Source organism: Chlamydotis macqueenii, chromosome 5, assembly GCF_036417535.1.
Source record: "Chlamydotis macqueenii isolate bChlMac1 chromosome 5, bChlMac1.mat, whole genome shotgun sequence".
Taxonomy (NCBI): Eukaryota; Metazoa; Chordata; class Aves; order Otidiformes; family Otididae; genus Chlamydotis; species Chlamydotis macqueenii.
Window position 1 is genome coordinate 52513476 of NC_141560.1, and position 26486 is coordinate 52539961.

At 38.1% G+C, this 26486-nt stretch overlaps 1 protein-coding gene across 1 annotated transcript in view; it reads right to left on the reverse strand.

The window, feature by feature from the left end:
- MUC2 (mucin 2, oligomeric mucus/gel-forming) overlaps window positions 1–26486 on the reverse strand; it is a 51137-nt gene that overhangs the window by 20583 nt on the left and 4068 nt on the right. The window contains exons 3-31 of the mRNA XM_086749623.1: window positions 25947–26061; window positions 25176–25266; window positions 24006–24115; window positions 23552–23768; window positions 22970–23095; window positions 22166–22283; window positions 21701–21839; window positions 21258–21368; window positions 20180–20249; window positions 17367–17504; window positions 16620–16784; window positions 15919–16013; window positions 14906–15036; window positions 14033–14284; window positions 13455–13507; window positions 13061–13170; window positions 12496–12647; window positions 11912–12050; window positions 11249–11359; window positions 10767–10946; window positions 9496–9735; window positions 7937–8093; window positions 6595–6723; window positions 4546–4693; window positions 3649–3692; window positions 2878–3075; window positions 2470–2499; window positions 1613–2110; window positions 476–727 (exon numbers count right to left, since the gene is read on the reverse strand). Coding sequence (XP_086605749.1) covers window positions 476–727; window positions 1613–2110; window positions 2470–2499; window positions 2878–3075; window positions 3649–3692; window positions 4546–4693; window positions 6595–6723; window positions 7937–8093; window positions 9496–9735; window positions 10767–10946; window positions 11249–11359; window positions 11912–12050; window positions 12496–12647; window positions 13061–13170; window positions 13455–13507; window positions 14033–14284; window positions 14906–15036; window positions 15919–16013; window positions 16620–16784; window positions 17367–17504; window positions 20180–20249; window positions 21258–21368; window positions 21701–21839; window positions 22166–22283; window positions 22970–23095; window positions 23552–23768; window positions 24006–24115; window positions 25176–25266; window positions 25947–26061 — 4319 coding nt within the window. The remainder of the gene's footprint in view (window positions 1–475; window positions 728–1612; window positions 2111–2469; window positions 2500–2877; window positions 3076–3648; window positions 3693–4545; window positions 4694–6594; window positions 6724–7936; window positions 8094–9495; window positions 9736–10766; window positions 10947–11248; window positions 11360–11911; window positions 12051–12495; window positions 12648–13060; window positions 13171–13454; window positions 13508–14032; window positions 14285–14905; window positions 15037–15918; window positions 16014–16619; window positions 16785–17366; window positions 17505–20179; window positions 20250–21257; window positions 21369–21700; window positions 21840–22165; window positions 22284–22969; window positions 23096–23551; window positions 23769–24005; window positions 24116–25175; window positions 25267–25946; window positions 26062–26486) is intronic.

Consider the following 26486-nt stretch of genomic DNA (forward strand, 5'->3'; position numbering starts at 1 on the left):
TCCCACCACTCTCTCACCTTCTCTTGTCACTCACACCGCCTCACTATCTCAGGGAGAAACCAAAGGGTTGTGGCCACAAAGGAAGCAGGCACTGGACACACACCGCTGCCAGAACACCGGCTTGCTTCCCAGCAACGCACAGACAGCTGGAGAACAATGCTCATGGGAATGCTGGGAGAACCTGGCTGCCCACACCCTTGGCCCACAGAAAGGGGTAACCCACAGTCTGAAACCTTTCCCCTCCTCGGGGAGCCCTGTTGAGTCAGGGAACACAAGACCTTCTACCCAGGGCCCCTGCACCTTCCCCAGTTCTGAAACAGCCAGCCCAAGGCCTAGCGCTGGGTACACGCCGTTTCAGGGAACACACAATTACTCCCACCCCTGATCCCATTCAGAAGGCACAACTTGATGTGCTCACATATCTGCATTCTTCCCACAGCAAGGCAACACGCGAGAGCACACACCAGACAAATACCTATAGGTCCGCCGGTTGTAGTTGGTAGAGTGGTGGTGTATGTTGGCGTGGGCTTGGATGTGCTTGTAGTAGTTGGAGTGGGTGTTGATGGGACAGAAACAGTCGTCACTGTCTCCGGGGTGCTGCTGGTGGTGCTGCTGGGCGGCATCGCGGTGGTGGTAGTGCTGCTGGGAGACTCTGATGGCGTTGGTGTGGGAGCAGTTGTCCATACGGGTGAAGGGGACACTGTACTGATTGTGGACGAAGCTGTGGCTGTTAGAAACATCAGGGACAGAGAAAACAGGGAAAGGTGCAAGATGCATAACTGAGACACAATATGCATTGAACAGAAGTTACGGATTAGGCAGCCACCACAAATCTATAGTGGTTTCCCACTCTTACCACAGTAAAGACCTATATTACTAGGCTTTCCTTTCTGGCCCCAGAAAGCAGACGAGTTCTGCTGCAGAGACAGCGTCATGACAATCCTTTCCTAGCAAAAAGACTAGTTTTGTTGCTGTAATGTGCTTCTCACTAAATTGAAAATGTGTACCAAGGAGTATGACATGAGGAGGAATAAGGCTCTGTGAGGCTTTCTGTCTCTGCCATATTACTTAGAACACCTCGCTATCCCATGGAGTAAGAACTGAGTGAGGAAGCTGTGGACTGGGAAGGAAGGAATATGTTCCTATCTGGTTGTCATGTAATTTTCCTGTTGCACAATGTTAGCCTGAGGAAGGGGTTCACAGAGCACTAATGCATCTCAGCAGCCAAAGACCACAGCTCACATCAAGCGGCAGCCTGCAGAGTGAAACTGTTCCCAAAAGCCTGCCAGGGTAGTCCCTCCTTCCTAAATCTATAACCACTGATAAACATTACCACTGATAGAGGGAAAGCAGGAGGAGAAAGGGAAGGAATTCTGCAGTCTCACTCAGACAATGCCTAAAATGATGGTACTCTAAAGGCCTACTCTAATCTCGAACAACAGTTCCTTCTGGGAATCTTCTCTCCAGCAGAAGGATAAAGCTCCAAACCAGCATAAGTATGACTTCCTGCCAGCTCAATATCTGTTATGGAGAGCACATGCCTTTAGTAGCCAACAGCCCTTTATTTCTCCCATAGCAAAGCAAGAGCAGAGAGTATTGGTTTGCTAAATACCTGGAGACGTTGAAGTTACTGGGGTGGTGACTGATGGTGTGGATTTGCTTGTGGTGGTTGGGGTGGGTAAGGACGTGGTGGTAATTGTTGTTGGCTGCCTGGTTGTAGTGGTAATGGGTACTGTTGTGCTGGTGGTGGTTGAAGTTGCAGTTGGTGTTGGACTTGGTGTACTTGTAATCTCACAGGGAATTTCACGCCACTCACAACAGTTTACTCTGATTTCATAATTATAGCAAAGTTGCCACATAGTTGCATCTTGCTCCTCATTTTTACAGATTAGTCCATATGTAACATTACACTCTACTTTCTGGCCAAGTTCCTCTAAACTCACACCGGGATTATCTTTAGCCCTGCATTCAATTTTTTCAGGAGCTTCACATATTTTGTTTCCATATTCGTTTCTTATTGCATCATAGGTTTCATAGTCACCACCATCTTCTTCAGGATTGCTAACATCAAACCACTCAGTCCAATCACAGATTAATTCAAAGCACGGAGCTGCAAGAGAAGACAGATATTCAGCACCTGAGCTTACAGAGAACATTCTGAGAATGTTAATTTTGTATTCTATTCCATTAAGGACTAGAGCAATGTATTGCAACTTGTTATTTTTCCAAGAGAACCTGGTTCTGTATTACCAGGTTTTTCAACAGGAAGCTTCACATCAAAATAAAATCACCAAATTAAAGCCTTTAAAGGTCTTTCTTCTGTCTATACTTACCACATTTTTGCAGTTTAAAAAAACTATTTATTTTTAGTTTAAATATATTTTCCTGTAGTGGTTGTCTTTAATTTACTCTTCTTTTAAATGTTCCTTTGACATTTTTTAACAACTTAGTTTTCTATTTAAAACTTACTTGTAATTACTGAAGAGCTTGTAGTGGTAACTGAAATAGAAAAAAAAAAAAGATTACTCCATTATCTGCAAGCTTTAGAAAAAAAAATAACAGTAGTTTAAAAATCCTAATTACATTTTTTTTTCTGAGACTACTGAGAAAATCTCTACTGTCCTAGCAGAATATTGAGATGCAAAATGTTTTTCAGAATTAGGAAGGCACCCTGTACATTTATAGTTACAATTTCCTCCATGAGAAGTAACTCAACTCAAAGAGTTAAAAATCCTTCTTCGTGTAGTGCGATAAAACTATTCATAAGTATTGCTCTATCTATGTCAACTATAAGCCCATATACTTGTACATTCTATCTTTAAAATATTTTCCTTAAAGAAAATAATTTTCAGATGTGCATCTTTGTTGAAGATTTACCTGTGGTGGTAAGAGTACTAGTAGGAAAGGAGGTTGAAGCAGTTGTAGGTGAAGTAGATGTTGGACAAGGATAAGTACGTTCAACAACTACAGAACCATTTTCGGCACAAACGTATATTATACATAAGCTGCCATTCTGTATTTGTGCCACTGTTTGACCCACGTCATAACTCGTTCCATTGATGACACAAGGACATCCTGCAAGAAAAATCTTTACTGTGCAATTTTTCCACTACCAAGGAAGAGATAAAGGCAAAATACTTATGGACAAGTAACCATTTATAGGACTCGGGCATCCTCCTTTCAGAGCTATACCTGGAGCTTAGATCTAATACATTGCACTAATTTATGTTTACAGTTAGATGAACATTAAAACATATCTAATAAAGCCCTGTATAAAACGCTTGGAAGAACAGACTTACAAACCAGGTTTTAAAATATTCTGAGAGAAATAACAACTGCAATCTGCTATTTGACACCTTTCTGTAACACTACATGTTCTGGGACTGCAAACTCTTGTAGTGAAATCCATTAGTTTGTATATGAGACATGGGAAGAAAGAATAAAGGAACATGAGAAAAAGGTTGAACAAGAATTAGTAACAGCAAGGTTCAACAAAAAGTGCTGCACAGTTTTCTTTGTCCACAACTTTAACTTGCACTGGAAAGAATTATTCCAAATCAGTACTAAGGTTTTTTTTTTCAGAGACAGATACAGAAGTTCTATGCATTTTTTTCTTTTTATTTGTAGAAAAACTTAAACGTTATTTACCTGGGATTGGTGTACACTCTATGGATCCTGAGGGGCCACATACACTAAAAGCAAAATGTTCAAAAATTAAAAAGTTTTAGATGTCTTATGGCACCTGTTAGCAGAGCTAAGAGCACAGAAATGTAGAAATTTGTCACTTGATCTTCACTGATACTACTGGATATTTTTCTGTGTGCAATATTTTCCAATATTGCCTATCATTTTCTCATTTAAACTAAGTCACCATTCACTTTTTAAGTACAAAATCTTAAAACTGTCATGGTCCGCTTTGTGGTGCAAGTTGCAATAGTGCAATAACAACAACTGTTTTTTGGAGCAGTGAACTTATAGCTAGATTAGGGAGTTTTTGTCTCTGGTCACCATGTGGAGTCATAGATGTCAGTGCTATTATTAGTAAGGCTCTAGAAATGAGCAGTTAGGACTCAACTATCTCTTTCAGGGTTAGTACAGATCATTTCAGATTACAATGATTTTGAAATCCCAACTTTAAGTGAGAATGCAAGGCAGACTAGCCTCTCTCTTGCTCTAGAGACACACTCAGGTTTTACGCCATTATATCATTTATGACACTTCAAAGCGTATATTTAATGAATTTGCTAATACACTTACTATAAGGACACTATCAACCTGAAATCTGGATTGGTTTGGGTTTGGAAAATTATGAATTAAAATTTTAGAGTCTATACATGTTGTAAGTGCAGTATTTTTTGAACTTAAGTCTCAACTGGAATAAATGGCATTGTTCCTCTGATCTACATAGATTAATGCTAGAATATACCAGCTCTTCAGGTGAAGTTGCGTTCTTATTTGCTTGCAGCCCAGCAAAGTAAATGAGGAGCTCAGCAAACAAAAATTCTTTCCTGAATTACTGCAAATGTTCTTGCATTTTTTAGATACCATTTAGTACAGTTCTCTTCTGTGGGTACTTCACTCCCAGGGAGAATAGGAATTCCATTAACGTAACACCAACATTGATCTTCAGGCACACATTCCTTTGTCTCTTCATTATAAACAGGCTTGTCCTCAGGACATCTGGGGTAGCAACCTGTTGATGACAAGTACAACAGTATATAGGATGAAGAAAAAGTGTAATGAGTTAACTCAATGATAGGATACCTCCTGAAGGTAAACGATTCTCACTGACTCAAGCGTAGTGAAAAAAAATAAATATTTCAAATTTAAATTAATCTTTGGACAATTAGTATTTTCAAAAGACTTAAACAATTATTGTTGATAATACTGGACTGAGGAGGATTAAATAAGAGTTTAGTCATGAAAACTAGGGAAGTTGTTATTTCCTAGTTCAAGATCTTGGAGAAATCCCTAATTTATATTAATTTCTATTTGCAGCTAGTAATTTTAAGACAAAGGAACATCTCAATTTTTCTACAGATATTGAAATGTGATCACTATATCAATAATACTTTTGTGAAGAATATGGAAGTGGATTCATTAACAAACAGGTTTTTTACTACATTTATTGGAACACTAGATCTTATTTACGTGCCTTTAATACACCAAGTATCTCTACCCTAAACAGGTAATTTATCTCCATTTTTCCATACCCTTGGTCAAAACTCAAACCCCATCTGCAAGGGATTAATTGTCTGTCAATTCTCATTGCATTTTTCAGGTAAATACAGCTTTAAAAATTATTGTGTCCTGATTCCAAATAAACTCTCATAAAATCCAATTCTTAATTACATAAAGTCCTCTTTATACTGTGAGTTCTAACTAGCCTATAAACTGAATGAGCATGTAATTAACTAATACTTGAAAGTCACTTCACACTGCCAGACTTTACTAAAGATTTCCTAACAAAAGTAAGTGTGGTCTATATTTCCACTGAGGATATAAAAGAAAAATAATTTAGAAAGATAATTTGATATATAATAATCTGCCTGCTTAGACTTTCTAAATCTTTCTAATAATCTAAGACTCTCTATTTCAAAACATAGAGTTAACTTTTTTTTTTTTTTAATACTTTGGTTAGGTTTTTGGGTTTTGTTCTGTTTTCTTTTATTACCAGCTTTTCAAGGATTAAAATAGCAAAGTCAAACTCTGAGCAGTTCTTTTGAGTCCCTGAACTGGAGATAACTACTTCCAATTCAGACCAAAAAGACTTTTTGACCAAAAACGTGGCTTTTTTCTCCAACTTTGTCACGTGGTATAACAGAAGATATTTGTGAAGTTATTCACATCCTTGGATCATTGCAGTCCCCATAACATGAAATTCCTTTTCAGTTATCAAGCACAAGGACTTTCACCTACTAATATCATATCTCTACCTACTTTGCGGGGTTCAATGGGATTTAAGTTGCTTGTGCATCCCCTAAGTGCCATGGAATGCAGAATAACCAGGTTTAGACTCATATCTTGGTCTTAAAGCCTAAACAATAACTACTAATTAAATATAGTAAAAATAGAGGTAGCCCCCCAGCAGCCCTCTGACAATATTTTGTGATCTTCATTAAGAAACCAATATACAGCAGCATCAGTGTGCCTGACATCAAACATATTTTCCATTGTAAAGATAGGAGGATGCTGAACATTAATCAAGTCTAGATGGATCTGATGCATAAAGAATGATACGCTTAAAAAACCCCAACTATCAGTAACTTGCTTCTTTGCCATGTAGGTTTTTCTTCTTTTGGAATGCCCTTAAGATGAGATGCAGAATAAAAATGGTGTAATAATCTTGCATGATTCGGGATACTACCCAAGCAGAGACCTAGTTTCATGACTGACAGCAATGTAACTATCAGACACTGATGTTAATAAATAATAAATTACTTTATAGGAAACATTTATGTAAGACTAGAGACAAATTCAACATAACAGATTTAGGAACATCTTGTCAAGCTGACTGACTGTTCCATATTCATTAAATGATACCTGGACAAAGTTATATGAAATAAAATACAAAAATGGCAAGGAATTTATTACCTTCCAGGTATGGTACTGAAAAGTTGGTGCTGACATTATTAATCATCCTGCAGGTTGTGATATTACTGCCACAAGGCTCGTAGTGCCATTCACACTCATTAGGAGGGTTGTAGTAGTCACAAAATATCGCTGATAAGAAAAAAAAGAGAAGCTGATTAAAAACATGGTTGCCGGAATGCAGCCCTGAGTAGGTCTTTAAAGGTACAAGCTAAATGAATCTACATGTTAAGCCAGCAAAATTTATCTTGAGGTATGAAACCTGGACTTTCTTCTTCTATACTTGAACACAGGGTACCTCAAAATTTGGGGTAAAAAATCTGGGGTCCAAGATTTTCTTATTAAACACTCAAGCCACAGGGTGAAAAAAAAGGCAAAAAAAAATTAAAGAATTTGTGTGAATTTTAGTTTAAAATTCATGGTACATTTCTGAGAGTATTTTTCTTCCCTAGCTACTAGCAAGCTCCTAAAAACTCTTGCAATATATTCAAAGTTGTTCTGCATTGCTGTATCACATGGACTGAATGTCAGCTCCAGCAGGCCAAGATCAAGAGTATGAGACATTACGGATACAACTTAAAACAGAATTCAGCTTAGATGACTATGGACAGAGGAAGGAGCTTTTATAAACGTATATATCAGAATTGACTGAAACTTATAACTTCTGTTTCACTGACTTCTTACACTTAAAAACGACAACTAGCCTTAATTCCAAATCAGACGGAATTATTAAAATAAAAAAATTTTACATTTCTGCAACTTAGAATCTCAAAATTGTGTTTTGAGCACTTTTACCAGAAATATTAATTTAAATATTATTTTACATGATTTTATTACATACTGGTATGAGCATTAGCACCACTAATGGACACTGCTTAAGATACTCAATACTGATTAGGTTCATCTACACAGGAGTACTTTTATGTACATTTCTAAAACCAAATTCTGAATATTTTGAAAAAAAGAGAGAGTAGAAAGATAACAGGAATTGCTGTTCACCAATTATCTAGCAAAATGGAAGGATGATTTGAAGCCTAGCCTTCATTTTTTTTTAAAAGAAGAGGCATAAAAGGAAAAAGGAAAAAGGGAAAGGGAAAGGGAAAGGGAAAAAGGAAAAACGGAAAGGAAAAAGGAAAAGGAAAAGGAAAAGAAAAAGAAAAAGAAAAAGTGAATAAAAGACAACCGAAATATACAGATTTACTAGTTCTGATTGTTGCCTGATACACTGCAAAAATAAATTGCATTGCATAGCCAGCACAACCTTGTAGTGAAAGTACTGATGATTTGTTTGATAGGCTTTCTGACAGTAGCAAGAAAGATATGGTTGTGTTTAACTGTTACTCACGGCATATATCAGGAGTTCTCCAGAAAACACAGGCCTGAGCCTTGGTACATTCTTGAGCATATGCAGCAACTGCAGAACAGAAGCACTCACAATCACCACCACTGTCACAAGAGCAGGCATCATGAACACATGCTTCATAGAAAGGAATTGGGTCCACCTGTTGGGGAAAGAAATTATGTCCCAGTTCATCTCCAAATTAGTTTTCAAACCGGTAAGCTTGAGACATCTCTTGAGATACGAGAATTGACCTGAGCAGCAATGAGACTGTTTCTAAGGATTGCTAAATCACAAACAAACATTATAAGCTTGAATCAGCTTAATATATTTTGGATAATAATAACAGAGTTCAAGTAATATAGAAGCTTCATAATTTGTTATGACTGAAAAAATAAAATAAAAGTCCTTGGCAGTGTCCACATTTTCTAAGAGACTTCCATTTTATTGCTCTCAAAAACAAGTTGGATTGATGCTAATGAAGTCTTATCTTCCAGCAAGCTTTTCCAACCAAGAGGCGAGCAATATCAGAAAGGCTGAACTTCACAGCAAATATGAAGCAGAGAACTTCATGCTTGCTAGTTTTTGGAGTTCATCCAATGACACGTTAGCAAAACATTTCCACTTTTTTACTTGGGACTGCCAATGGAGAAACTTAGACTGAATTTTAGGTGCTGAAGGAATCAACATAGACACATATATTAAGTTAATTAAATTACTAATTACTTGTGACTTTTCCACTGTGAGTTAAGAACATTACCATAATCCAGGAAAGAGACAAGAAATAGAGAGGAATATTCTCTGTGCACTGTGCTCTGGAAGCTGTAGGCCTGGCATAGTGTACGCTATGACAATTTGGAGGCACAGTACTAGCAACTAAGCCTGTCTAAACTGCAATGTCAGTGGTTTCCAAGAAGATCCCTTCTCGGGGTTGTACATTACATGGAGCAGCGGTGTCTTCAATACCCACCTTTCAAGTATAGTATGCATTTCTGTGAGAGGATGGGTCTGATGATTGCAAGACCTTTCAGAACTTAAAGTATTGACAGTCCCTCAACAAGAAACAGAATCATAGAATAGTTTGGGTTGGAAGGGACCTTTAAAGGTTATCTAGTCAAATCCCCCTGCAATGAGCAGGGACATCTTCAACTCAGAGCTCAGAGCAACTCCATCAAACCTGACCTTGAAAGTTTCCAGTGATGGGGCATCTACCACTTCCCTGAGCAACCTCTTCCAGTGTTTCACCACCCTCATTGCAACTACAGCACACACAAACCTATTCAGGCTAGATTTATGAAGCTGGCTTGCACAGCAGTAGCAGAGAAACTGTGGTGAAGAATACAGGCTTGTACAGCTGGGGCTGGTATGATTACTGACACAGCCCCACTGCCACAGATAGTCAAACTAATTTGACTAAGGCTAGCTGAAATATTTTGACAGCTGTAGCTGTACTGAAGACTTAATTGAATGAAGATCACTCTTTAACGATCTCCTCATTCATTTCTGATGATCTGCAGTAACAGAAATGCACTGTGCTGTCCCATCACTTACTGCCCTCCACAAACCTTGGAGTGACAAATTTTAAAGACTTCACTCTGGATGATGCTGCATTCTTTCTCTGCCCAGGACTTCCGATGTGGTTTCACATCACAGGGCTTAATCTCTTGTGTGACATCTGGACACATGAAAGACTGTTTCCAGGAATTCCCAAACTTCAGAGCATTAGTCTCCTGCAGCCCACTCCTTGTTGTAAAGTCATTGTTAGACTTGTCATCAAAGTTGCCACACAGACCACACACTTTGCCCTGGAAAAGAAAATTAACATATCCACATCTTTTAAATATGCTAAGGAAGTAAGAAGTAGACTCTAGTAAAGTAAGAGCAGAACATTGACATTAAAAAAGACACTCTGTGTAAATGATGTAGTTTCATCTTTACTTCCAAATTATTTGTACCAAAAGTAAACTTTTATTTGTCTGTGTACTCAGCAAACTATTCAGCTGTCATGTCTTCTCTCCTTGAAACCAATTATATCTAGTGTATTTCCATGTCTCTGTGGTGGCCGTTCATTCAGACTATAACCCTAAAGAGTGGTTAAGCCTCTTTCAGCTGAGAAAAATTAATTTATTTTCCATTCTTCTCAATTTATCAAAACTCAGCTATTAATATAAGCCTGAGGGAATTTCAGTCTGCTTAAAACTGTTTTTATTAAAGGCTTCTAACATAACGAGCACCATTTCTTCATCCATGGGAAAAAAAAACATGACAGGGACTCATTTTTCTCAAAAGAAAGAATTTAGCAACTTCCCCACAATAGTGAATTTTTGGCAGGGCTATTTAAAGTACATCAGCACCCCTCAAGCAACAGTATTCCCCTGTTTATACAACCCTGCACCTTCTCATTCAGCCCAATTAATTCAGTACTCTCAGCATGCTGATTTTCAGAAATCACAACCATCTCCACACATTGCATAGAGAGTTTGGTTTTAATTCGGGGCTGAGATTCCATGCAGGTTTTCAAGTGCATGAACAGACAGTTTGCATCCCCTAAATTGCTTTTGATGTTTAGCTTTTAATATTCACCAACTCAGAATGCCTTAGACATTTAGCTTTATTGCAATCATATGGTATGCATCCTCTGCAACGCATTATGATGGACTGTAAGGAAATCCAACAGCACCTCTGCAAGCTGTGATAGTAGTAATGCAAGCCAATCATCAATGTGCAGAGGATATAGGAATTAAACACGGAGTCAGGATAAAAGAACATTTCTGTTTCCTTATCTCATTTATCTATTCATACTACTACTTCGGAAAAAAAACAGACAGGTCCTAACTTTGTAACCAGGGGTCAGCTTGATGAAAACAGTAGTCTTCTTATCCCAGATAAGCATCACACCATTGCTAGCCTCGATAACGAGGTAGAGGCCTACTGTCCTGTTCCAATAATGCACATCATCACCAATATCTCGCTGAATTTCTTTATAATCTTTGTTCTCCAATTTCAGTTCAGTTTTCTGAAAGATAAAAAGAGAAATTTTATGACAAGATAAAGTATTAGACGCTCTTAATATTACAGCTCATTCTGAAACCAATAGCTGAAAGTCTAGGATGACTTTCCAAGATGACAGAAAGTGGTGTAGCACCTTTGTTTGAGAGAGGTTTCAGTACCTAAGAATCTACATCTTTACAGATTAATTTGATAGGGCCTCTAACCTTTATTTGTTCTAGCTGCTTTTAGGGATGTGGTTTTGGAGCCACATTGCTTTTTTTGAAATACTTGAATACTGATGTATACTCACTGAGTATCATTACTCACCCCTAGAAACATTTTAATAGCCTTTGAGCAGGTGACTCCTGTAGTTCCACAAGGGACATTCTCTGTGATGATACTGAACGAGCCACTGGAATTTTTGTCACCACAAAAATCCTATTGAAAAAGGAAAAAAAGAAGCATAAGAAAATTAAGTAGAATACTTATTTTTAGTTCAATCTCATAATAATAACAATAATTTAAAGCTCCACAATGTATAAATAGTTACTGCTGCTTCATATGTGAAATCCTACAAACATACGTTTTTAAAGATGCACACATATATCTCTGCGTACACATAAACAGTTAATGCAGTCTCATGTGTGGCAAACCTGGGAAACAAGTGGGACAATAAAACAAAATGAGGAATGTATCTTTAAATATAAATATCTTTGTTTTGTAAACTTTGAATTTTGGTTTATTTCACAATGTAAAATGAGCCGTTAGCTATAAAATAAACCAGTCTCGTTACATGCAATTTATGACCACTGTATCAGAAAAAACTCACTCATACAGCTTGCCTGCACTGCAAATACAGAATTTATTTTGTCAGAATGTGTGAACACCTCAGGAACAGTGATGGCAGGCAATAAGGAATGGCAAAACCAAAGAGGAAAGTAGATCTTTGAGGCAATTGGATGCCATTTCAGCCCTCCTGATAAGCATTACCTGTGTAGCCACATATTCACAATTCCCATCAAAGTCATAGAATTTTCCATCAAAGGTGATATAATGGCCACTTCCATATATCATACAAGTCCCAAAGCAGATATCTTCAGTGCAGCTCCAAAACCCTTTTTGGCAGGTACTAGAAGAGAGCAGAGGAGTTGAATTTTCAGATCTCACCAAGAGTGTGCTGTTCGGAAAACTGCAGAACAAACCAAGTAGCTACCTGATACAACGTGATAATGTGCACAATACCAACTTCAGTGTTACAGAGCATCTAAGTCTCAACTTCAATAGTTTAGCCTGTTTTTAAGCCTGTAACATGATTTTTAACTCCGGACAACTACATTTTTTTTTTTATCTGAAAGTGTTTATATTTCCCAATAAGAGATGTCTACTGAAAATAGAGGTAGCTATTACCCTAATATTTTCAGGAAAAACTGTATTTCCTCAGATAGGAAAGTATGCCTGAAAACAAAGGTTTATACTTGCAGTCGTCTCAGCCACTGTAGTACATAAGCCTAGACATGACTATTAATTTACTGCATAGAAAATATTCTAGAAGAGAATATGAAATTATAACTTACCAGGTGTTGCAGTCCACTGTTATTTTCTGTCCAGAATAATACCACTGGTTGTTATGAATGCATGGGCAGTCCTTCTCCTCAACACAGCCCCCTTTCCCATCATCGAATAGACCTTCAGGACACACACAGCCTGAGACACACTCTGCCTGGAACTAAAGAATATAAGGAGAAATTGTTACTGTGTGAAAAAGCACTGCACATTTCCTCCACTTCGGTAAAAACTGCATTTATAACCAAACAGCCTAATGATTAGTTTTATAAGGTCTGTCTTTCTAGGTTTCTAAAGGTTTTCTTATCTTTTTTGATTGTCTAAGAACCCAAATAATATTTCGCTCAAGAGGTACAACTTTACTGAAGACACAGTAAAAAGAAAAAATACAGGGAAACCATAAGGTGACTAATCATAAAATTGGCAAAAGAGTACTATCACTGGGGAGAAAAGAAAGGAAGAGTAAACCAAAGGGACATAAACTGTTAATGATAACTGCATTTTTTGTGTTGCACTGTGTTGTATAAAGAATACAGAATAAAGGAAACACAACATGGAGAAAAATTGATTACATACATGCTCAGTTCGAGGAGTATGACAGCTAAGTTGTATAGGCGTTTGTGAAGTCCACTTTGGGGACGCACTGCAGTTGAAGTAGGTCTTGTTGTGAGAACATTCTGTTGCATCTGAAAGGTACATTGTTGGTTTAGACGCATCAAGAAAAGGCAAAAGAAATGCGTGAGAAAGGTGGCAGTTACTGAGACAGAAATCTCAGGGTATGTCTATCCTTATGAAAAAAAAGAGGTTTTGTGAAGACAAAACAAAGTGAATGTGCATAACTGTTTCACAGAAAGAGAAAAAACAAACAAGCAAAACAAATTAGTAAAGAATTCAAATGGAAAATGTAGGTTTGGGTTTGGAAGTTGGGTTACTGTTTTCATTTTATTTTACTTCAGAGAATGTCACTTACTTTCTGGTTTTACTGTCACTGAAGTACATTGGACCTTGGCATTTCGGCAAACACTAGAAAAGTGAAGTAAATAGAAATTAAAAAAAAAAAAAGCTCAGTGTCTTAAATTTAAACCTAAGGATTTTTTTTTAATATAAATCCGAGAGTATTTATGTTCTGCATAACTTCTAATGTTTTAGAAAATGTTTTGTTATTATTGTAATTTTCCTTTGCTATTCTGGTAAACTGCCGTCATCTCAACCCATGAGGTTTTTCTTTCCTTCCCAATTTTCTCCCCCATCCCGTTGGGGGAGGGAGAGTGAGAAACTGTGTGGTGACTAGGGTTAAACCACAACATAGCTTCACAGTAATGTTTATCTATGAAGGTTAGTACTCACACCTCCAAATAAAGCTGCATTTCTCATTTCTTAATAAATTACATTGCAACAGGATGATGCTTTGCTCAGCATGAAGATGGTGTGAAATCTATCACAAATACTCATTAAAGCACCAAAAAAAAGCTAAGCATCTTACACCTAAAAACCAAATTGTAAAGGGGTTTTCATTCCCACAAACAAGAAGCCACAAAAAAACCATACCAACGTTCTCCATCTTTTGTGGCATATTCCCCTGGTTCCAGGTATGATCCCTTGTAATAACATGGACACTTGGAGATGGGCACACAGGTATCTTGGTTATCCAAGTATGTATTATCTGGGCAGCCACAGCCATCCAGAGGAGCAAAGTCTTGCAAGCAATGATTTTCACTATCAGCAAGGGAACGACAGGTTTGCTGGCACATTGTAAGATTGTAAAGGAAGATTTGATTTCCTGGGCAGGCAGACACTTCACTGGCTGGAGTGAAAATAAAATTATAAATCAGGGATGTAGGATGAACAATTTAAACTTGACATTTCTGTTTTGGTTTCTTTGGCTGTATAGCATGTAATGGTAAAAATACTCCCTTAGATTTTATTGAAGTACAAAAATATCATAAGTCACAAGTAATGCTAGCCTAACATTGGTTACCAGTTGAAGATTTCTTTTTAACTGTTACTAATAGTTTCTACTTTCATACTTATATTTGTTTCACATACTTATAATCAGAGAGAGAGAACAATAAAACTCCTAATCTCAATGATACTTTACTATGGATGAAAAGCAAGGACAATGAGAAAAAAAGGCATCGATAAGCAAAAAGAATGCAAAAGCTATAATGGCTGGTGGCATTCCATTAGTCAAAGATATAAACAGCATTATTATTTAAACTGCGGAAAGAAGGTAACAGTGAAAAATATTGTTTTCTACTATTAAATATGTCATGAACAAATGACAGCTAAAGAATATAACGTGAATTACTAAACATTATAAGCATTGTCTCTTTTACATTGAGATCACTGACAACCAAATTCAGAAAGAACCCACTTATTTCTCCTGGCTAATTAATTCCACGGGGATTAACATTCCACTACTTACTGCAGACACTTTCTCTCCAGCCTCCCAGTATGATTCCTTTGAAAGCACAGGCTCTTGAGTAAGAGGACAAGGCAGCACATAAGCATTCCTCACTGTCTTCACAGAGACAGGCATCATATTTACATTTCTGAAAAAAAAAGAATGAAAGGGTTACTAAGCCCACAGGAAACCAACGGGCAATTGCAACCGAGTTGCTATGAAATATCCTTTGTCCTTTTTCTGACATTTTTTTTTTATTAATTCCCATGATCAGAGAACAATGGAAGGAATAGACAAAGACCAGAGACTGACAGTGCTGCTTCATTTCATACACAATGAAAATGCTTGGATGCTTATCCTAACATAAGCTAAGCCTTGAACCTTTAACCAGCCTCCTAACAACACCTTTCTTAAAGGACTTTGATACCATTCTTTCTGAGTTACAACTTAGAAATGCAGAGACTCATAAATATTAAAAATCATAATGCCAAATTATTAACCAGACCTATGAAGATCTTCACAAAATTTGAGCTCAGACTGAGTTCCAGGTATGAGCAAAGTCTTAGGAATTTCTTCTTTTATGCTCAGGTAAGCCTCACTTACCACTCAACAGGTGATGAACACAGAGGAAAAAGACACCATGGAAAGGATTTGGTATTACATTCCAACAAATGCAGGAAACTTTTTTTTTCCCCTGACTTAATAGGCTTAAACTTTCTGTGCACACCTGCATCTCTTGAATCTTCTTTCCAGTTCAAATATCCAATGCAATAAAAATGTACATTAAATACAAAACATAAGAAACCAGAAGAACAAACTTAACTTTTTCTTCAGCTGCACTCCATAAGAATCTCATCATAGGAGATATTTTGGATGCATGCTATGCTGCCTCAGTTAATCTCTGTAAAAACTTCACCAGCTCTTATGGTCAAGCCACTCAATAATGTCTCAAAGGTTTGAATAACGATAAATGCTTACAGTCATCCATCTGAAATAAAGCAGTACTAAAAAGAGTGCAAGATTACAATACCTTATAGTATTCTGAAGGATCAATGACTAAGTGACATCTTGCAAAAGGACCCTCTGAGTTTTTCAGCAAAGAACACCAATGCTCAGCATAATTTGCTGCAAAAGGGAGAAAAATTGAATTATATAATTATATTAATTACATTGACTTATCTTCCTTGTGCTGTGTCTAGTTTTGTTGTCACATAAATGCAACACAACAATACAAATGAGAGAACTGTGTGCACTTTGGGGAGTGGAGAAACTACATGCAATCACTGTACATATATTTCTATTCTCTGATTCAGTTATCTAGCAGTAGACATACAATCATAAAATCCAAAATCATATCTTACTGCTGCAAATTGTCTACATGGAATCCTGACAGCCCTTTCCATCTGGGGACCATAAAGCTAAGTTAAACATAAGGATAAATAATACTAGGAAATACAAGCTGCCTTTGCAGATAATATAAATTACTGACCTTGCTTCCCTATCTTCCAGCTCAAGATTCTTCTACAATTACCCCCTAAACTTTCACTTCAGTTTGATGGGAAATCAGTGGTTGTATGTATATGTACTTTCAGAAATTAATTATTAATTTGATAGTCCTCTAAAAAAAAATGCAATGCCACACTACAGCTCTTACACATCTTTTGCAGTAATACACTGCAATTGCTGCTCATTGTGGCAGAAGCTGACCATCTAACTTATTAGTGTGCTTACCACTTTCAATGCTGAGACTGCAGGGATCTTCCAGCTTTTCTGTCTGGTCTGTACAGGTGGATTGAGCTTTCCATGTGTTAGCAAAGGCAGATCCTGTAGCTTCTACCAGCCCACTGGTTGTTTTAAAGTCATCACCTTCCTTTCCATTAAAGTTTCCACAAAGACCTATTTAAAAAGAAGGTAAAAATTCTACCTAATTAGTACTCATTCTCATTCTAAAGGGTCAAAGGGAAAAGGACAACTGATGATAAACATTAGAAACAGTTCATATAGCTGATTATTCCACTTCAATATTAATGCATACTAAAAGTACTGAAGATTCAGGAGCCCCATTTTAAAATTGTAACTTCTTGAGAAGAATAGTCTTCATTAAGATATCTCTGCTTCAGGAGATCACTGCCACAACCTATAATTTTTACGCTTTCTGATGTTATTAAAACCACAAAATGCACCAAAACCTTGGTTTTGTGGACAGTTAAAAATTAAGCTAAATACAAAAGTAAGGAATATTCTAAGAAGCATTCATGTACTGGCACTGGAGTGATAGGTCATTCAAAATGAAATAATAAAAACACATTTCTAGTTTGCTTGAGTCAATTCTCTTCCAACGTTTTGGTTTCTGCTTGGTTTCATGAGTTTCCTCGTCTTGAATCAGTAAGTTGCATGAATTATCACCCATGTAAAGAATACATGACTCTTCAGCTGTGGAACATCATGGTTTTGCTTTCCATTTGAATAGAGACTTGCCTTGAAGTTTTCCTTTAACTGATTGATCCACAGTTGCAAAGAGTTGCATAACTGGAAACAACTGGATCTGCAGCTGAAGCCCAAAAGAAGTTTGTACAACAAGGTAGTAGGAAGATGGCTTGAATACTGAGAAGCTGGCTGAAAAACAGAACATGAATTGTGCAGTAAACACATACATAGGCTGCTGAAAGAAACACTTCTTAGATTCTAAGGTATCACCTGCCATGAAAACTTTGAGATCAGGATCAAATGAATCATTTTTTTTTCCTCTAAAAATCATTGGCCAACTAGACACAATGCTGGTCCCCACTAACTTAACAAGTTGATTACCTATAATGACTCATCCCTGGAATGAGAACCAAACTCAGATTTTCTGCAGTACAGCTTTAGTGCTAACTCATTAATGCTGAGCAATCTGAAGAGCAAAGGATTTTCTAAGAAAGTGTTATCCCAGCACTGTTGCATATAATAAGCAATTGGCATGTCTCTACAAGCCAATAAATAGCTAAATACTACTACTAATAAAATGCTAGATGCTTATACATAAGTTAATCAAGCAGTTATAGAAAACTCAGCAGAACTGACATGCAAAATCAGCATAGTGGAGGAACTGGGCTTCCTAATTAGAATCACAGAATCATAGAATATATTGAGTTGGAAGGGACCTGCAAGGATCATCAAGTTCAAATCCTTGCTTCTCGTGGAACTACCTAAAACTAAACTGTATAACTAAGAGCGTCATCCAGATGCTCCTTAAACTCTGACAGGGTTGTGCTGCGACCACTTCCCTTGGCACCCTGTTCCAGTGACCTATCACCCCTTCAGTGAAGAACTTTTTCCTAATGTCCAGTCTGAACTTCCCCTGACACAGCTTCATTCCATTTCCTCATGTTCTATCACTGGTCACTAGAGAGAGGAGATCTGTACCTCCCTCTCTGCTGCTTCTCTTGAAGAAGTTGTAGACTGTGATGAGGTTACCCCTCAGCCTCCTCTTCTCTAAACTGAACAAATAAGTGACCTCAGCTGCTTCTCATATGTCTTGCCCTCAAGACCTTTCATGATGTTGGTCACCCTTCTCTGGACACACTCTAATAGTTTGATGTCCTTCTTAAATTCAGGTGCCCAAAACTGCACACAGTACTCGCAGTGGGGCCATGCCAGTGCAGGGCAGAGTGGGACAACCAGCTCCCTCGACCAGCTAGCTATGCTGTGCTTGATGCACCTTAGGTCATGGTGCCTAAGGATGGCCCTTTTGGCTGCCAGGGCACACTGTTGACTCATATTCAACTTGCTGTCAACTCAGACTCACAGATTGCTTTCCATGGGGCTGTTCTCCAGCCTCTCATCCCCCAGTTTGTACGTATAACCAGGATTACCCTGTCCCAGGTGCAAAATTCAGCACTTGTTCTTGTTAAATTTCATACGGTTGGTGATTGCCCAGCTCTCTAGTCTATCCAGATCTCTCTACCTTTGAGGGACTCCACAACTCTGCCTAATTTAGTGTCATCGTAAAACTTAATGTACATTCAGCTCCTGCATCCAGACCATTTATAAAAACATTAAAGAACAATGGTCCTAAAACTGAGCCCCGGGGAGACCCACTGGTGACTGGCCGCTAGCCTGATGCAGTCCCATTTACTCTTTGAGCCTGACCCATCAGCTAATTGCTCACCCAACATATTATGGACTTGTCTAGCACTGTGAGAGACAGTATCAAAAGCTTTGCTACAGTCCAAAAAACCAACATCTACTGGCTAACCAACTTCTTACAGCAAATCGATTATTGTATGCCCTATTTATCTATTTATTCTACTTATTAGATAGTCTATGTAATGCCCAGAGCACTTTAATTTCTCTAAACTTTCAGCTACACACTGTAATTGCTTTTGCACAAGCATTCATGAATGTATCATCCCGTGAATGTATCATCCCGTGAATACTTGTTGTTTCAGATAAATAATTACTTTCTTGCAAGTAACTTGCCATCTGCAGATAAGCCGCTAAATAAGAAGCAACACGTGCTGTGGCAGTGTACTGACACATATCTAAACAGTGTACTGAACATATTTAAAAAGGAGTGATAAAGAGACGTTCTACATTTATTTCAAAAGCTACTCCCAGAGCTCACAGCTGCTGTCTGATTGTGACCTTCCACCAGAAGTTAGGCTTGTAAATTAGGTGATCTGAGTCAGCCTCTGAAAGTGTCTGTCTAAATCAAGTGATTATGTAAAAAGATGCTGATGTCTCAAGTGAGCTGAGATGAGAAGGTGCTACAAAGTGCATCCTTCTTTCCTGCCCTGGTTTCCTGCCCTTCTTTCCTGCCTTTCCTGACCAGAAAATACAGCAGTTACCTTCTGCCAGGCTTTCTTCCCACAGGAAAGAGAAAAAAAAAAAGCATGGGGAGGAAGTGGGATGGAGTATACAGGCCTTAGCTTCACCATGACTGAGAGCCAGAACATGCCCAAACCATGTAGCCAGGCTTGGAAAGTGCTAAATACCCCTTTTTATAGGCAGGTTAAGTTATTTGCTTTAAATTAAGCCATGACAATTCCTCTTTCCCAAGCCACATGCTGAAGCATATTCAAGATGTATGAAAAAAGTGAAGGAACAATTTTTTCAATCATCCACTGTATACACAATCAGTTTGTCCATGAAATTCTCAGTGAGGACTATTAAATCACATTTATTCCCAAGTTTTTCCAAAATCTGAACAAATTTCATACGTCTCTCTTCCACTTTTGCATCTGAAGAAATACACCCCCACATGACAAGTCAGGTGTGTTGCACATGACACACAAGGCTATGTTCTTTACCTGACACATGGGGCACGTTCACTGCCATCTCATTCAATAACACACTGCCATCTGATCTGAAAACCACCACCTGTATAACAGCAAATAGACTCAGTGAGCTTCCATGTACTGACAGGAAAAGGAACTAATAAAAAGAAAATCAAGCGGGGATACATTTTGCACATTTAGACTGTGACTAGAACTTAAAATCTTCGAAAGGAAGAATCTGTCTGAAAATTTAATGTGGCAGCAGACCTATAGCATAAAAGTAAGGTTTGGTTTTGCTATTCGGTGTTTCACTTACACCTGTCTACAACAATTTGTAGCAGTAATGAAATGAAAAGCTCATTTACATTGGGCACTTTGGTTTCAACAAGTAAGAGAATATTGGGCTTTCAGTAACTATAGCAATTTCCTATTCCCTATGAAAGCATATGCCACAGCTTCAATGTAATGGTTTAGTATGATTATGGCATGGTAAGAAAGCAGTTTGTTAAACTTCCTCATAAAACTCTAGTCTGCCCATACAGAAACACAAAACGATGGGTTTCAGATTTGGTTTGGTTTGCTTTTGTTCTAGTTATGCTGGCAAGGACATGGAAGACCAGAAACACATGAGGAAAATGATGTGCACAACTATGTAAAATTATATATAAATATAGTCTAGATATTCCCATAACCAAATGGAATACTAAAGTGAATGAAAATATAAATATTTAAGAAGGTTGGATTGTATCAACATTCAAAGATGGGATCTCTTCTGAGAAAGACTCCATTAGATCTATAAAATTATATCTGATAAAGTAAAATACTGTGAGGGGAGGAAGAATGGTACTCTTAATTCCAGCCAGCCTGGAATACAGTGAGAATAATCACATAACACAGAGCAGAGAAGGGAAGAGGGAAAAACATCAGCTTACGTGAATCTCATCTTTTGTTTAGTTTAGGCCTATTTTGAGTGCTCGAGGCACAATTTTTCAGCTTGTCTGAGGTGTCTTCTCTATCCACAATCGCAACTTCAGAAGAATTAGTTACTGCTCCACAGTAAGGGAAACATGCTAATTTTCAACATATCTAGCAGAATCCACAAAACACTTACATTTTTTTTGTTATCTAGTAACAGCACAACAGTCTTCAAACAGGTCTGCCTGTCTGTGGAGCCACAGGGAGCCAGCTCTGCCAGGAGAGCATGACTGTCATTTACAGTACCCTACAGTCACAGGGAAATAAATATCCATTAGTCCAATCAAAAATCTTGCAAGATGATTTCCAAAACAAAGACTAAAGTAATAAGTTACAATAACAATTACTATAGAACTTAGCTAGTAAGACCATCATTTCAGCACTGGCTCATTGTGATAAGTGCCCAACTGCCCCCTAGGGCTATCACAGCCCATCTTGAATTTTCCAGTACAGTTTTTAGCATTTCTGCTTCCCTCATCCCATAAAAATGGAATGAAAAAACAATTCACAGTTGTTACATATCAGTGCACGGACACTGGTATTTTCTTGGCAAGAGAAAAACCCTACAATACACAGTACCTTGGCCAACACATAGTAGCAGTCTCCATGGAAGGTGTATTTCTTCCCATCAAAGGTGGTAATATGGGAACCTCCTTCCACTAGACACGTGCCTGGACAGGGTAAATCTTTGCACATCCATCTGCCTGATTCACAGGTGCTACAAACAGAAAAATAATTTTAAAAATGCCTGTAGATATCACAGGAGCTGAGAGCAATGAAAGTATCTGTATACCTAGAAAACAGGAAGATATTATACCCAGGTGTTTTAAAACTGTATCTTTGACCACTTCCTTAAGATTTCTCCTCTGCCATATGCCATAGATACAAGAAAACTTTTCAGAAAATTGGCTGTATAAATGTGCAACATAAAAGTTAAGTTCAGAATGTTTTCAGGAAGTTTCCTATGGCCAACTGGAAGACTGAAAAATGGAGACTCACTTACAATTATTCAAAGAAAGATATACAAACAGCCACAATCCTTACCATTCTTCACATTCATTGGTAATGCTTTCTCCAGGTGAAAACTCCTTTCCATGGAGTTTGCAGTGGCACTGGCTAACAGGTATGCAGCCTTTTTCAGTAACATCATCATACACAGTTCCTGTAAAGCACAACAGTAAACTATTCCAGCCCTTTCTGAAATAAGTCATTTCCACAAAGGAGCAACTCTCAGGGGAGGCATGGTTTCAACTTGACACAGAAAGCAGAGGCTGACACTATCAAAACAGTGAAGAACACTGTTTCTACTTTTTGTAATATAAGATACATGGAAAACACTTTTATCCAGCTTTGAAAATCTAAGTCTATTCATTTATATAACTATACATAGATGAAAAGTTTAATATAAGTACACAAAACAATCTCAGACTTTTAGATGTTTAGATTTTCAGTCCTTCTGGCATACTCTGTAGACTATCATCGTAATCTTCTTTCCTAAGGTTGACACTAAGTCTGATAATTTCACTCATTGTCCCTCATTATCACTCTCTGAGCAAACAATGTCCATTGTTTCAGAATTAGTCAATGTAAAAAGCATGATTTTTTATATATTAGCAGAAGTCTATTTGTTGAGAAGTAAAAAGTATATTTATTACCTGTCATTGTGTTAATATGTTTTAACTATAAAATCAATTATGACCCCCTTTTTGAAAAACCTTAGGAGGGAAAATAATGAGCAGCAGTACTAATTTTTAAGATAAATTTGACTACATTTTAAATTTCAGTTATGACCTCCTTTGCCAGGGCTCTTGATTCTGTTCAATATGCAATAGCTAGAATAACACTTGCCTTCAGGGCAGAAACAACCATCGATGTAGTGTTCCTCACAAAGGCTGCTGACCTCCAAGTGTGAGCAAGTATCCATGCAGGGTGAGCCGCTTTCTCTATAGATCATGGTATCAGGACAGGTCTTGGCTGAAAGAATGAGAAAGACACCACCAGTTATTTGAATGTAAAGTCCATCATTCCTCAGAAACTACAGATCATATCCCCTACTCCCCTCAAGTCAGTGGTATCCCAAGCCAGTCTCCATCTGGCAAAGCATATTTGTCTGTTTCTGAACCACTTTCCTTGCTTTTGGTACTTTTTTCTTTTCATTTTGAATAATGCAAATTATCCCAGTCATCTGCAACATCAGGCCTCACAGTTTTTTAACGGGAATAGAATTTCTACTAACTGAAAAAGATTTCTTAATAACAAAGGAAACAGAAGAAGAAAGGAGGAACATAGTATGTAGTTTATTGCACTACTGGTATGAAATTTATAATATATGCCTATAGTTTCGTAAAGAAGGAACGAATTGAAATGTTTCATTGATGTGCTACATCCACAAAATATTTATTTATTTGTAAAATTTATATAGCTGCTTACGGCAAAAGTGCTGTGTCCTCCATTCACCCGGCCGGCCACCCGCATGGGAACACTGGCGAGAATACTCAGAGATGGTGCTGCAGAGGCAGAAGGAATCTTCATTTCCATTACATGCACACTTGTCCTGCATGCAGGCTTGGATGTATGTTTCCAAATTAAGACGTAACCGACAATCAGCAAACGCAGAGGAAGTCAGCAATCTCTCACACTCATCACGCTAAGGAGGAAGAGTAATAATATTTAAGAGATTTATAAGCATCTGAGCTTCTACACACTTCCTGTCTTGTCATAAAAACTGTGGTCTTCTGAACAGCAATAGCTATTCAAGAAAGGAAGAAGAAACTATTTGCCCTGGAAGGGACAAAGTCTTCCCAGCTACTCATACACTAACTCCTCACAGTACAAGGATGTGCATGTGCCCATGCAAGCGAAGTTCACCACTGAGAATACTCACATGCCTATTACAGCTTGGAAGAGCCTGAGTTTCATCAGGATCTTCACATCTGGCACCGGGTTTGCCGATCTTCTGTAAATTCCCATATGTAATTGAGTTGTAGCTTGCATCTATGAGAAAAAAAATTACAAAGAGGACTTGTTGAGCCCCCAAAATTGACAACAAGGATCATCTGATTCCTAGGACTCTACTGATCAAGGAAAACAGTCACTATGGTATCAAATATGTCTGTCAGACATAGGTCTCTGCTCTGAATTATGTCTGTGTAAGTGCGCTTAATAATTTAAAGTAGTAACAAGAATAGAAGGCCAGTAAAGAAAAGAACAAGATGATTAGTCTGGAATACAATAAGCTTAGACCAGGAATGCATAATGTTTATTTTGAGGCAACGACAGAAATTTCTCAGGTGAAATTTGCTCTCCTGTGATGCTCCTAAGCACAATGCTTATGAGCCAATGCTTGGGAGTGCTGGTGGACAAGAAGCTCAACATGAGCCAGCAATGCACCCTTGCGGCCCAGAAGGCCAACCGCATCCTGGGCTGCATCAAGAGGAGCATGGCCAGCAGGTCGAGGGAGGTGATTCTCCCCCTTTACTCTGCCCTGGTGAGACCCCACCTGGAGTACTGTGTCCAGTTCTGGAGCCCCCAACACAAGAAGGACATGGACCAGTTGGAGAAGGTCCAGAGGAGGGCCATGAAGATGATGAGAGGGCGGCAACACCTCTCCTATGAGGACAGGCTGAGAGAGTTGGGGCTGTTCAGCCTGGACAAGGGGAGGCTCCGGGGAGACCTTATAGCGGTCTTCCAGTACCTCAAGGGGGCCTACAAGAAAGATGGGGAGAGGCTGTTCAGTAGGGCCTGTTGCAACAGGACTAGGGCTAATGGTTTTAAAATAGAGGGAGGTAGATTTAGATTAGATATTAGGAAAAAGTTTTTTACACTGAGGGTTGTAGAACACTGGAAGAGGTGGTGGATGCCCCATCCCTGGAAACATTCAAGGCCAGGTTGGATGAGGCTCTGAGAAACCTGATCTAGTCAGGGGTGTCCCTGCTTCTTGCAGGGGGGTTGGACTAGATGACCTTTGAAGGTCCCTTCCAACCCTAACCATTCTATGATTCTATGAGTCTATCTTCTGTGAAAACTGTCACTATGCTACCATAGGATGACTCACCTCCCTTAATAAACTCATTGTAGATTGGAACTCCATTGTAATCCCCACAGAGACCACATGTATGGTTATTAAATTTGCTGTCCAGCTCCACCTAGGTAATGAAAAGAAAAACAACAAAAAAAAAACCAGAAAAAGAATAATCTGGAGCATGAAGACATTCCAAAGTAAATACATTTACTCAAAAGGGAAGTTGCTAAATGACAGAAATGATGGTGAACCCAAAACTCTTAGAGAAGTAGCTACTGCAAAATAATTTGTAATGTAGTTAATAAACACACAGCTAGATCCAAAAAATAACACAGAAAACAGAAAGAAGTGAGTGAAGCTTCTGTATTTCAACAATGACAGTTATCAACTATGGTGATAAAGATGAAAGGGAAAGCATTCTTAAAATCACAGGACCTTTTTTTCTCCTTTTTTCACCCTACTGGGATAGAATTTAAGTTTTGCTGGCAGTCCTTTAAAAGACAAATGAAGGAAAAAGCAGATTGAATTGTGGGGCTGCCATAGCAAAACCATTAGCTATTTCTCAGAAAGCTCCTTCTCACTTTCTTGAGACCAGTAAGATCATCTTCTTGCCATACTGCTCCCTCTATCACATTGCAGAGAAAGGAAACTTATGTTTTTAAAATAAAGTACTATGAGTGCCAGTTGGATGAGTCAGCCTAACACTCTAGCTCTGTTCAGTTTGTGAGATTCTACTTTTGTTCACTATACAGTAATCTGTTAAACTCAGGAAACACCATTAAAAAAGACTTGGATCATACACACCATCAGTGCATCTTTCTGATTCCATATCAGAATTAGGCCTAATTTGGCATAAACCTTGGTGTAAATGTCATTGCTCTCAATGAGCACACCAGAGCTGTAGTAAGGTGTCTTCACACTAGGAAGAAAATCAGACACTTTGCGTTAGTACAGAAACATAAGGGGTGACATGAACGTCTGCAATAAGCCAAATACTCTAATGAACAGAGAAACCAGCCTCTAGATGCACAGGAAGCCTTGTTTTAATGAGGAATAAAATTATCTCTCTCTGACACTTGAGGTGATAACTCACTGCCTTTAAAAGGTAAAGCAATTTCAGACACAAACCTTCCCCAAGGGTATGGGTTCTTTAAGAAAAAAAGCCAAAATATCAGATGTCTTCAACTTAATCAAAGGAAAAGCCATCACTATTGTGGTATTAACAGAGGATATTCAAACACTCACTAAAAATTTACTCCAATGAAAGAAGTAACAACATAAATGGAAGCTTTTCTTTACCAAAAGGTCTGAGAACCATTTCAGAGAATGAATGTTCCTTTGCAA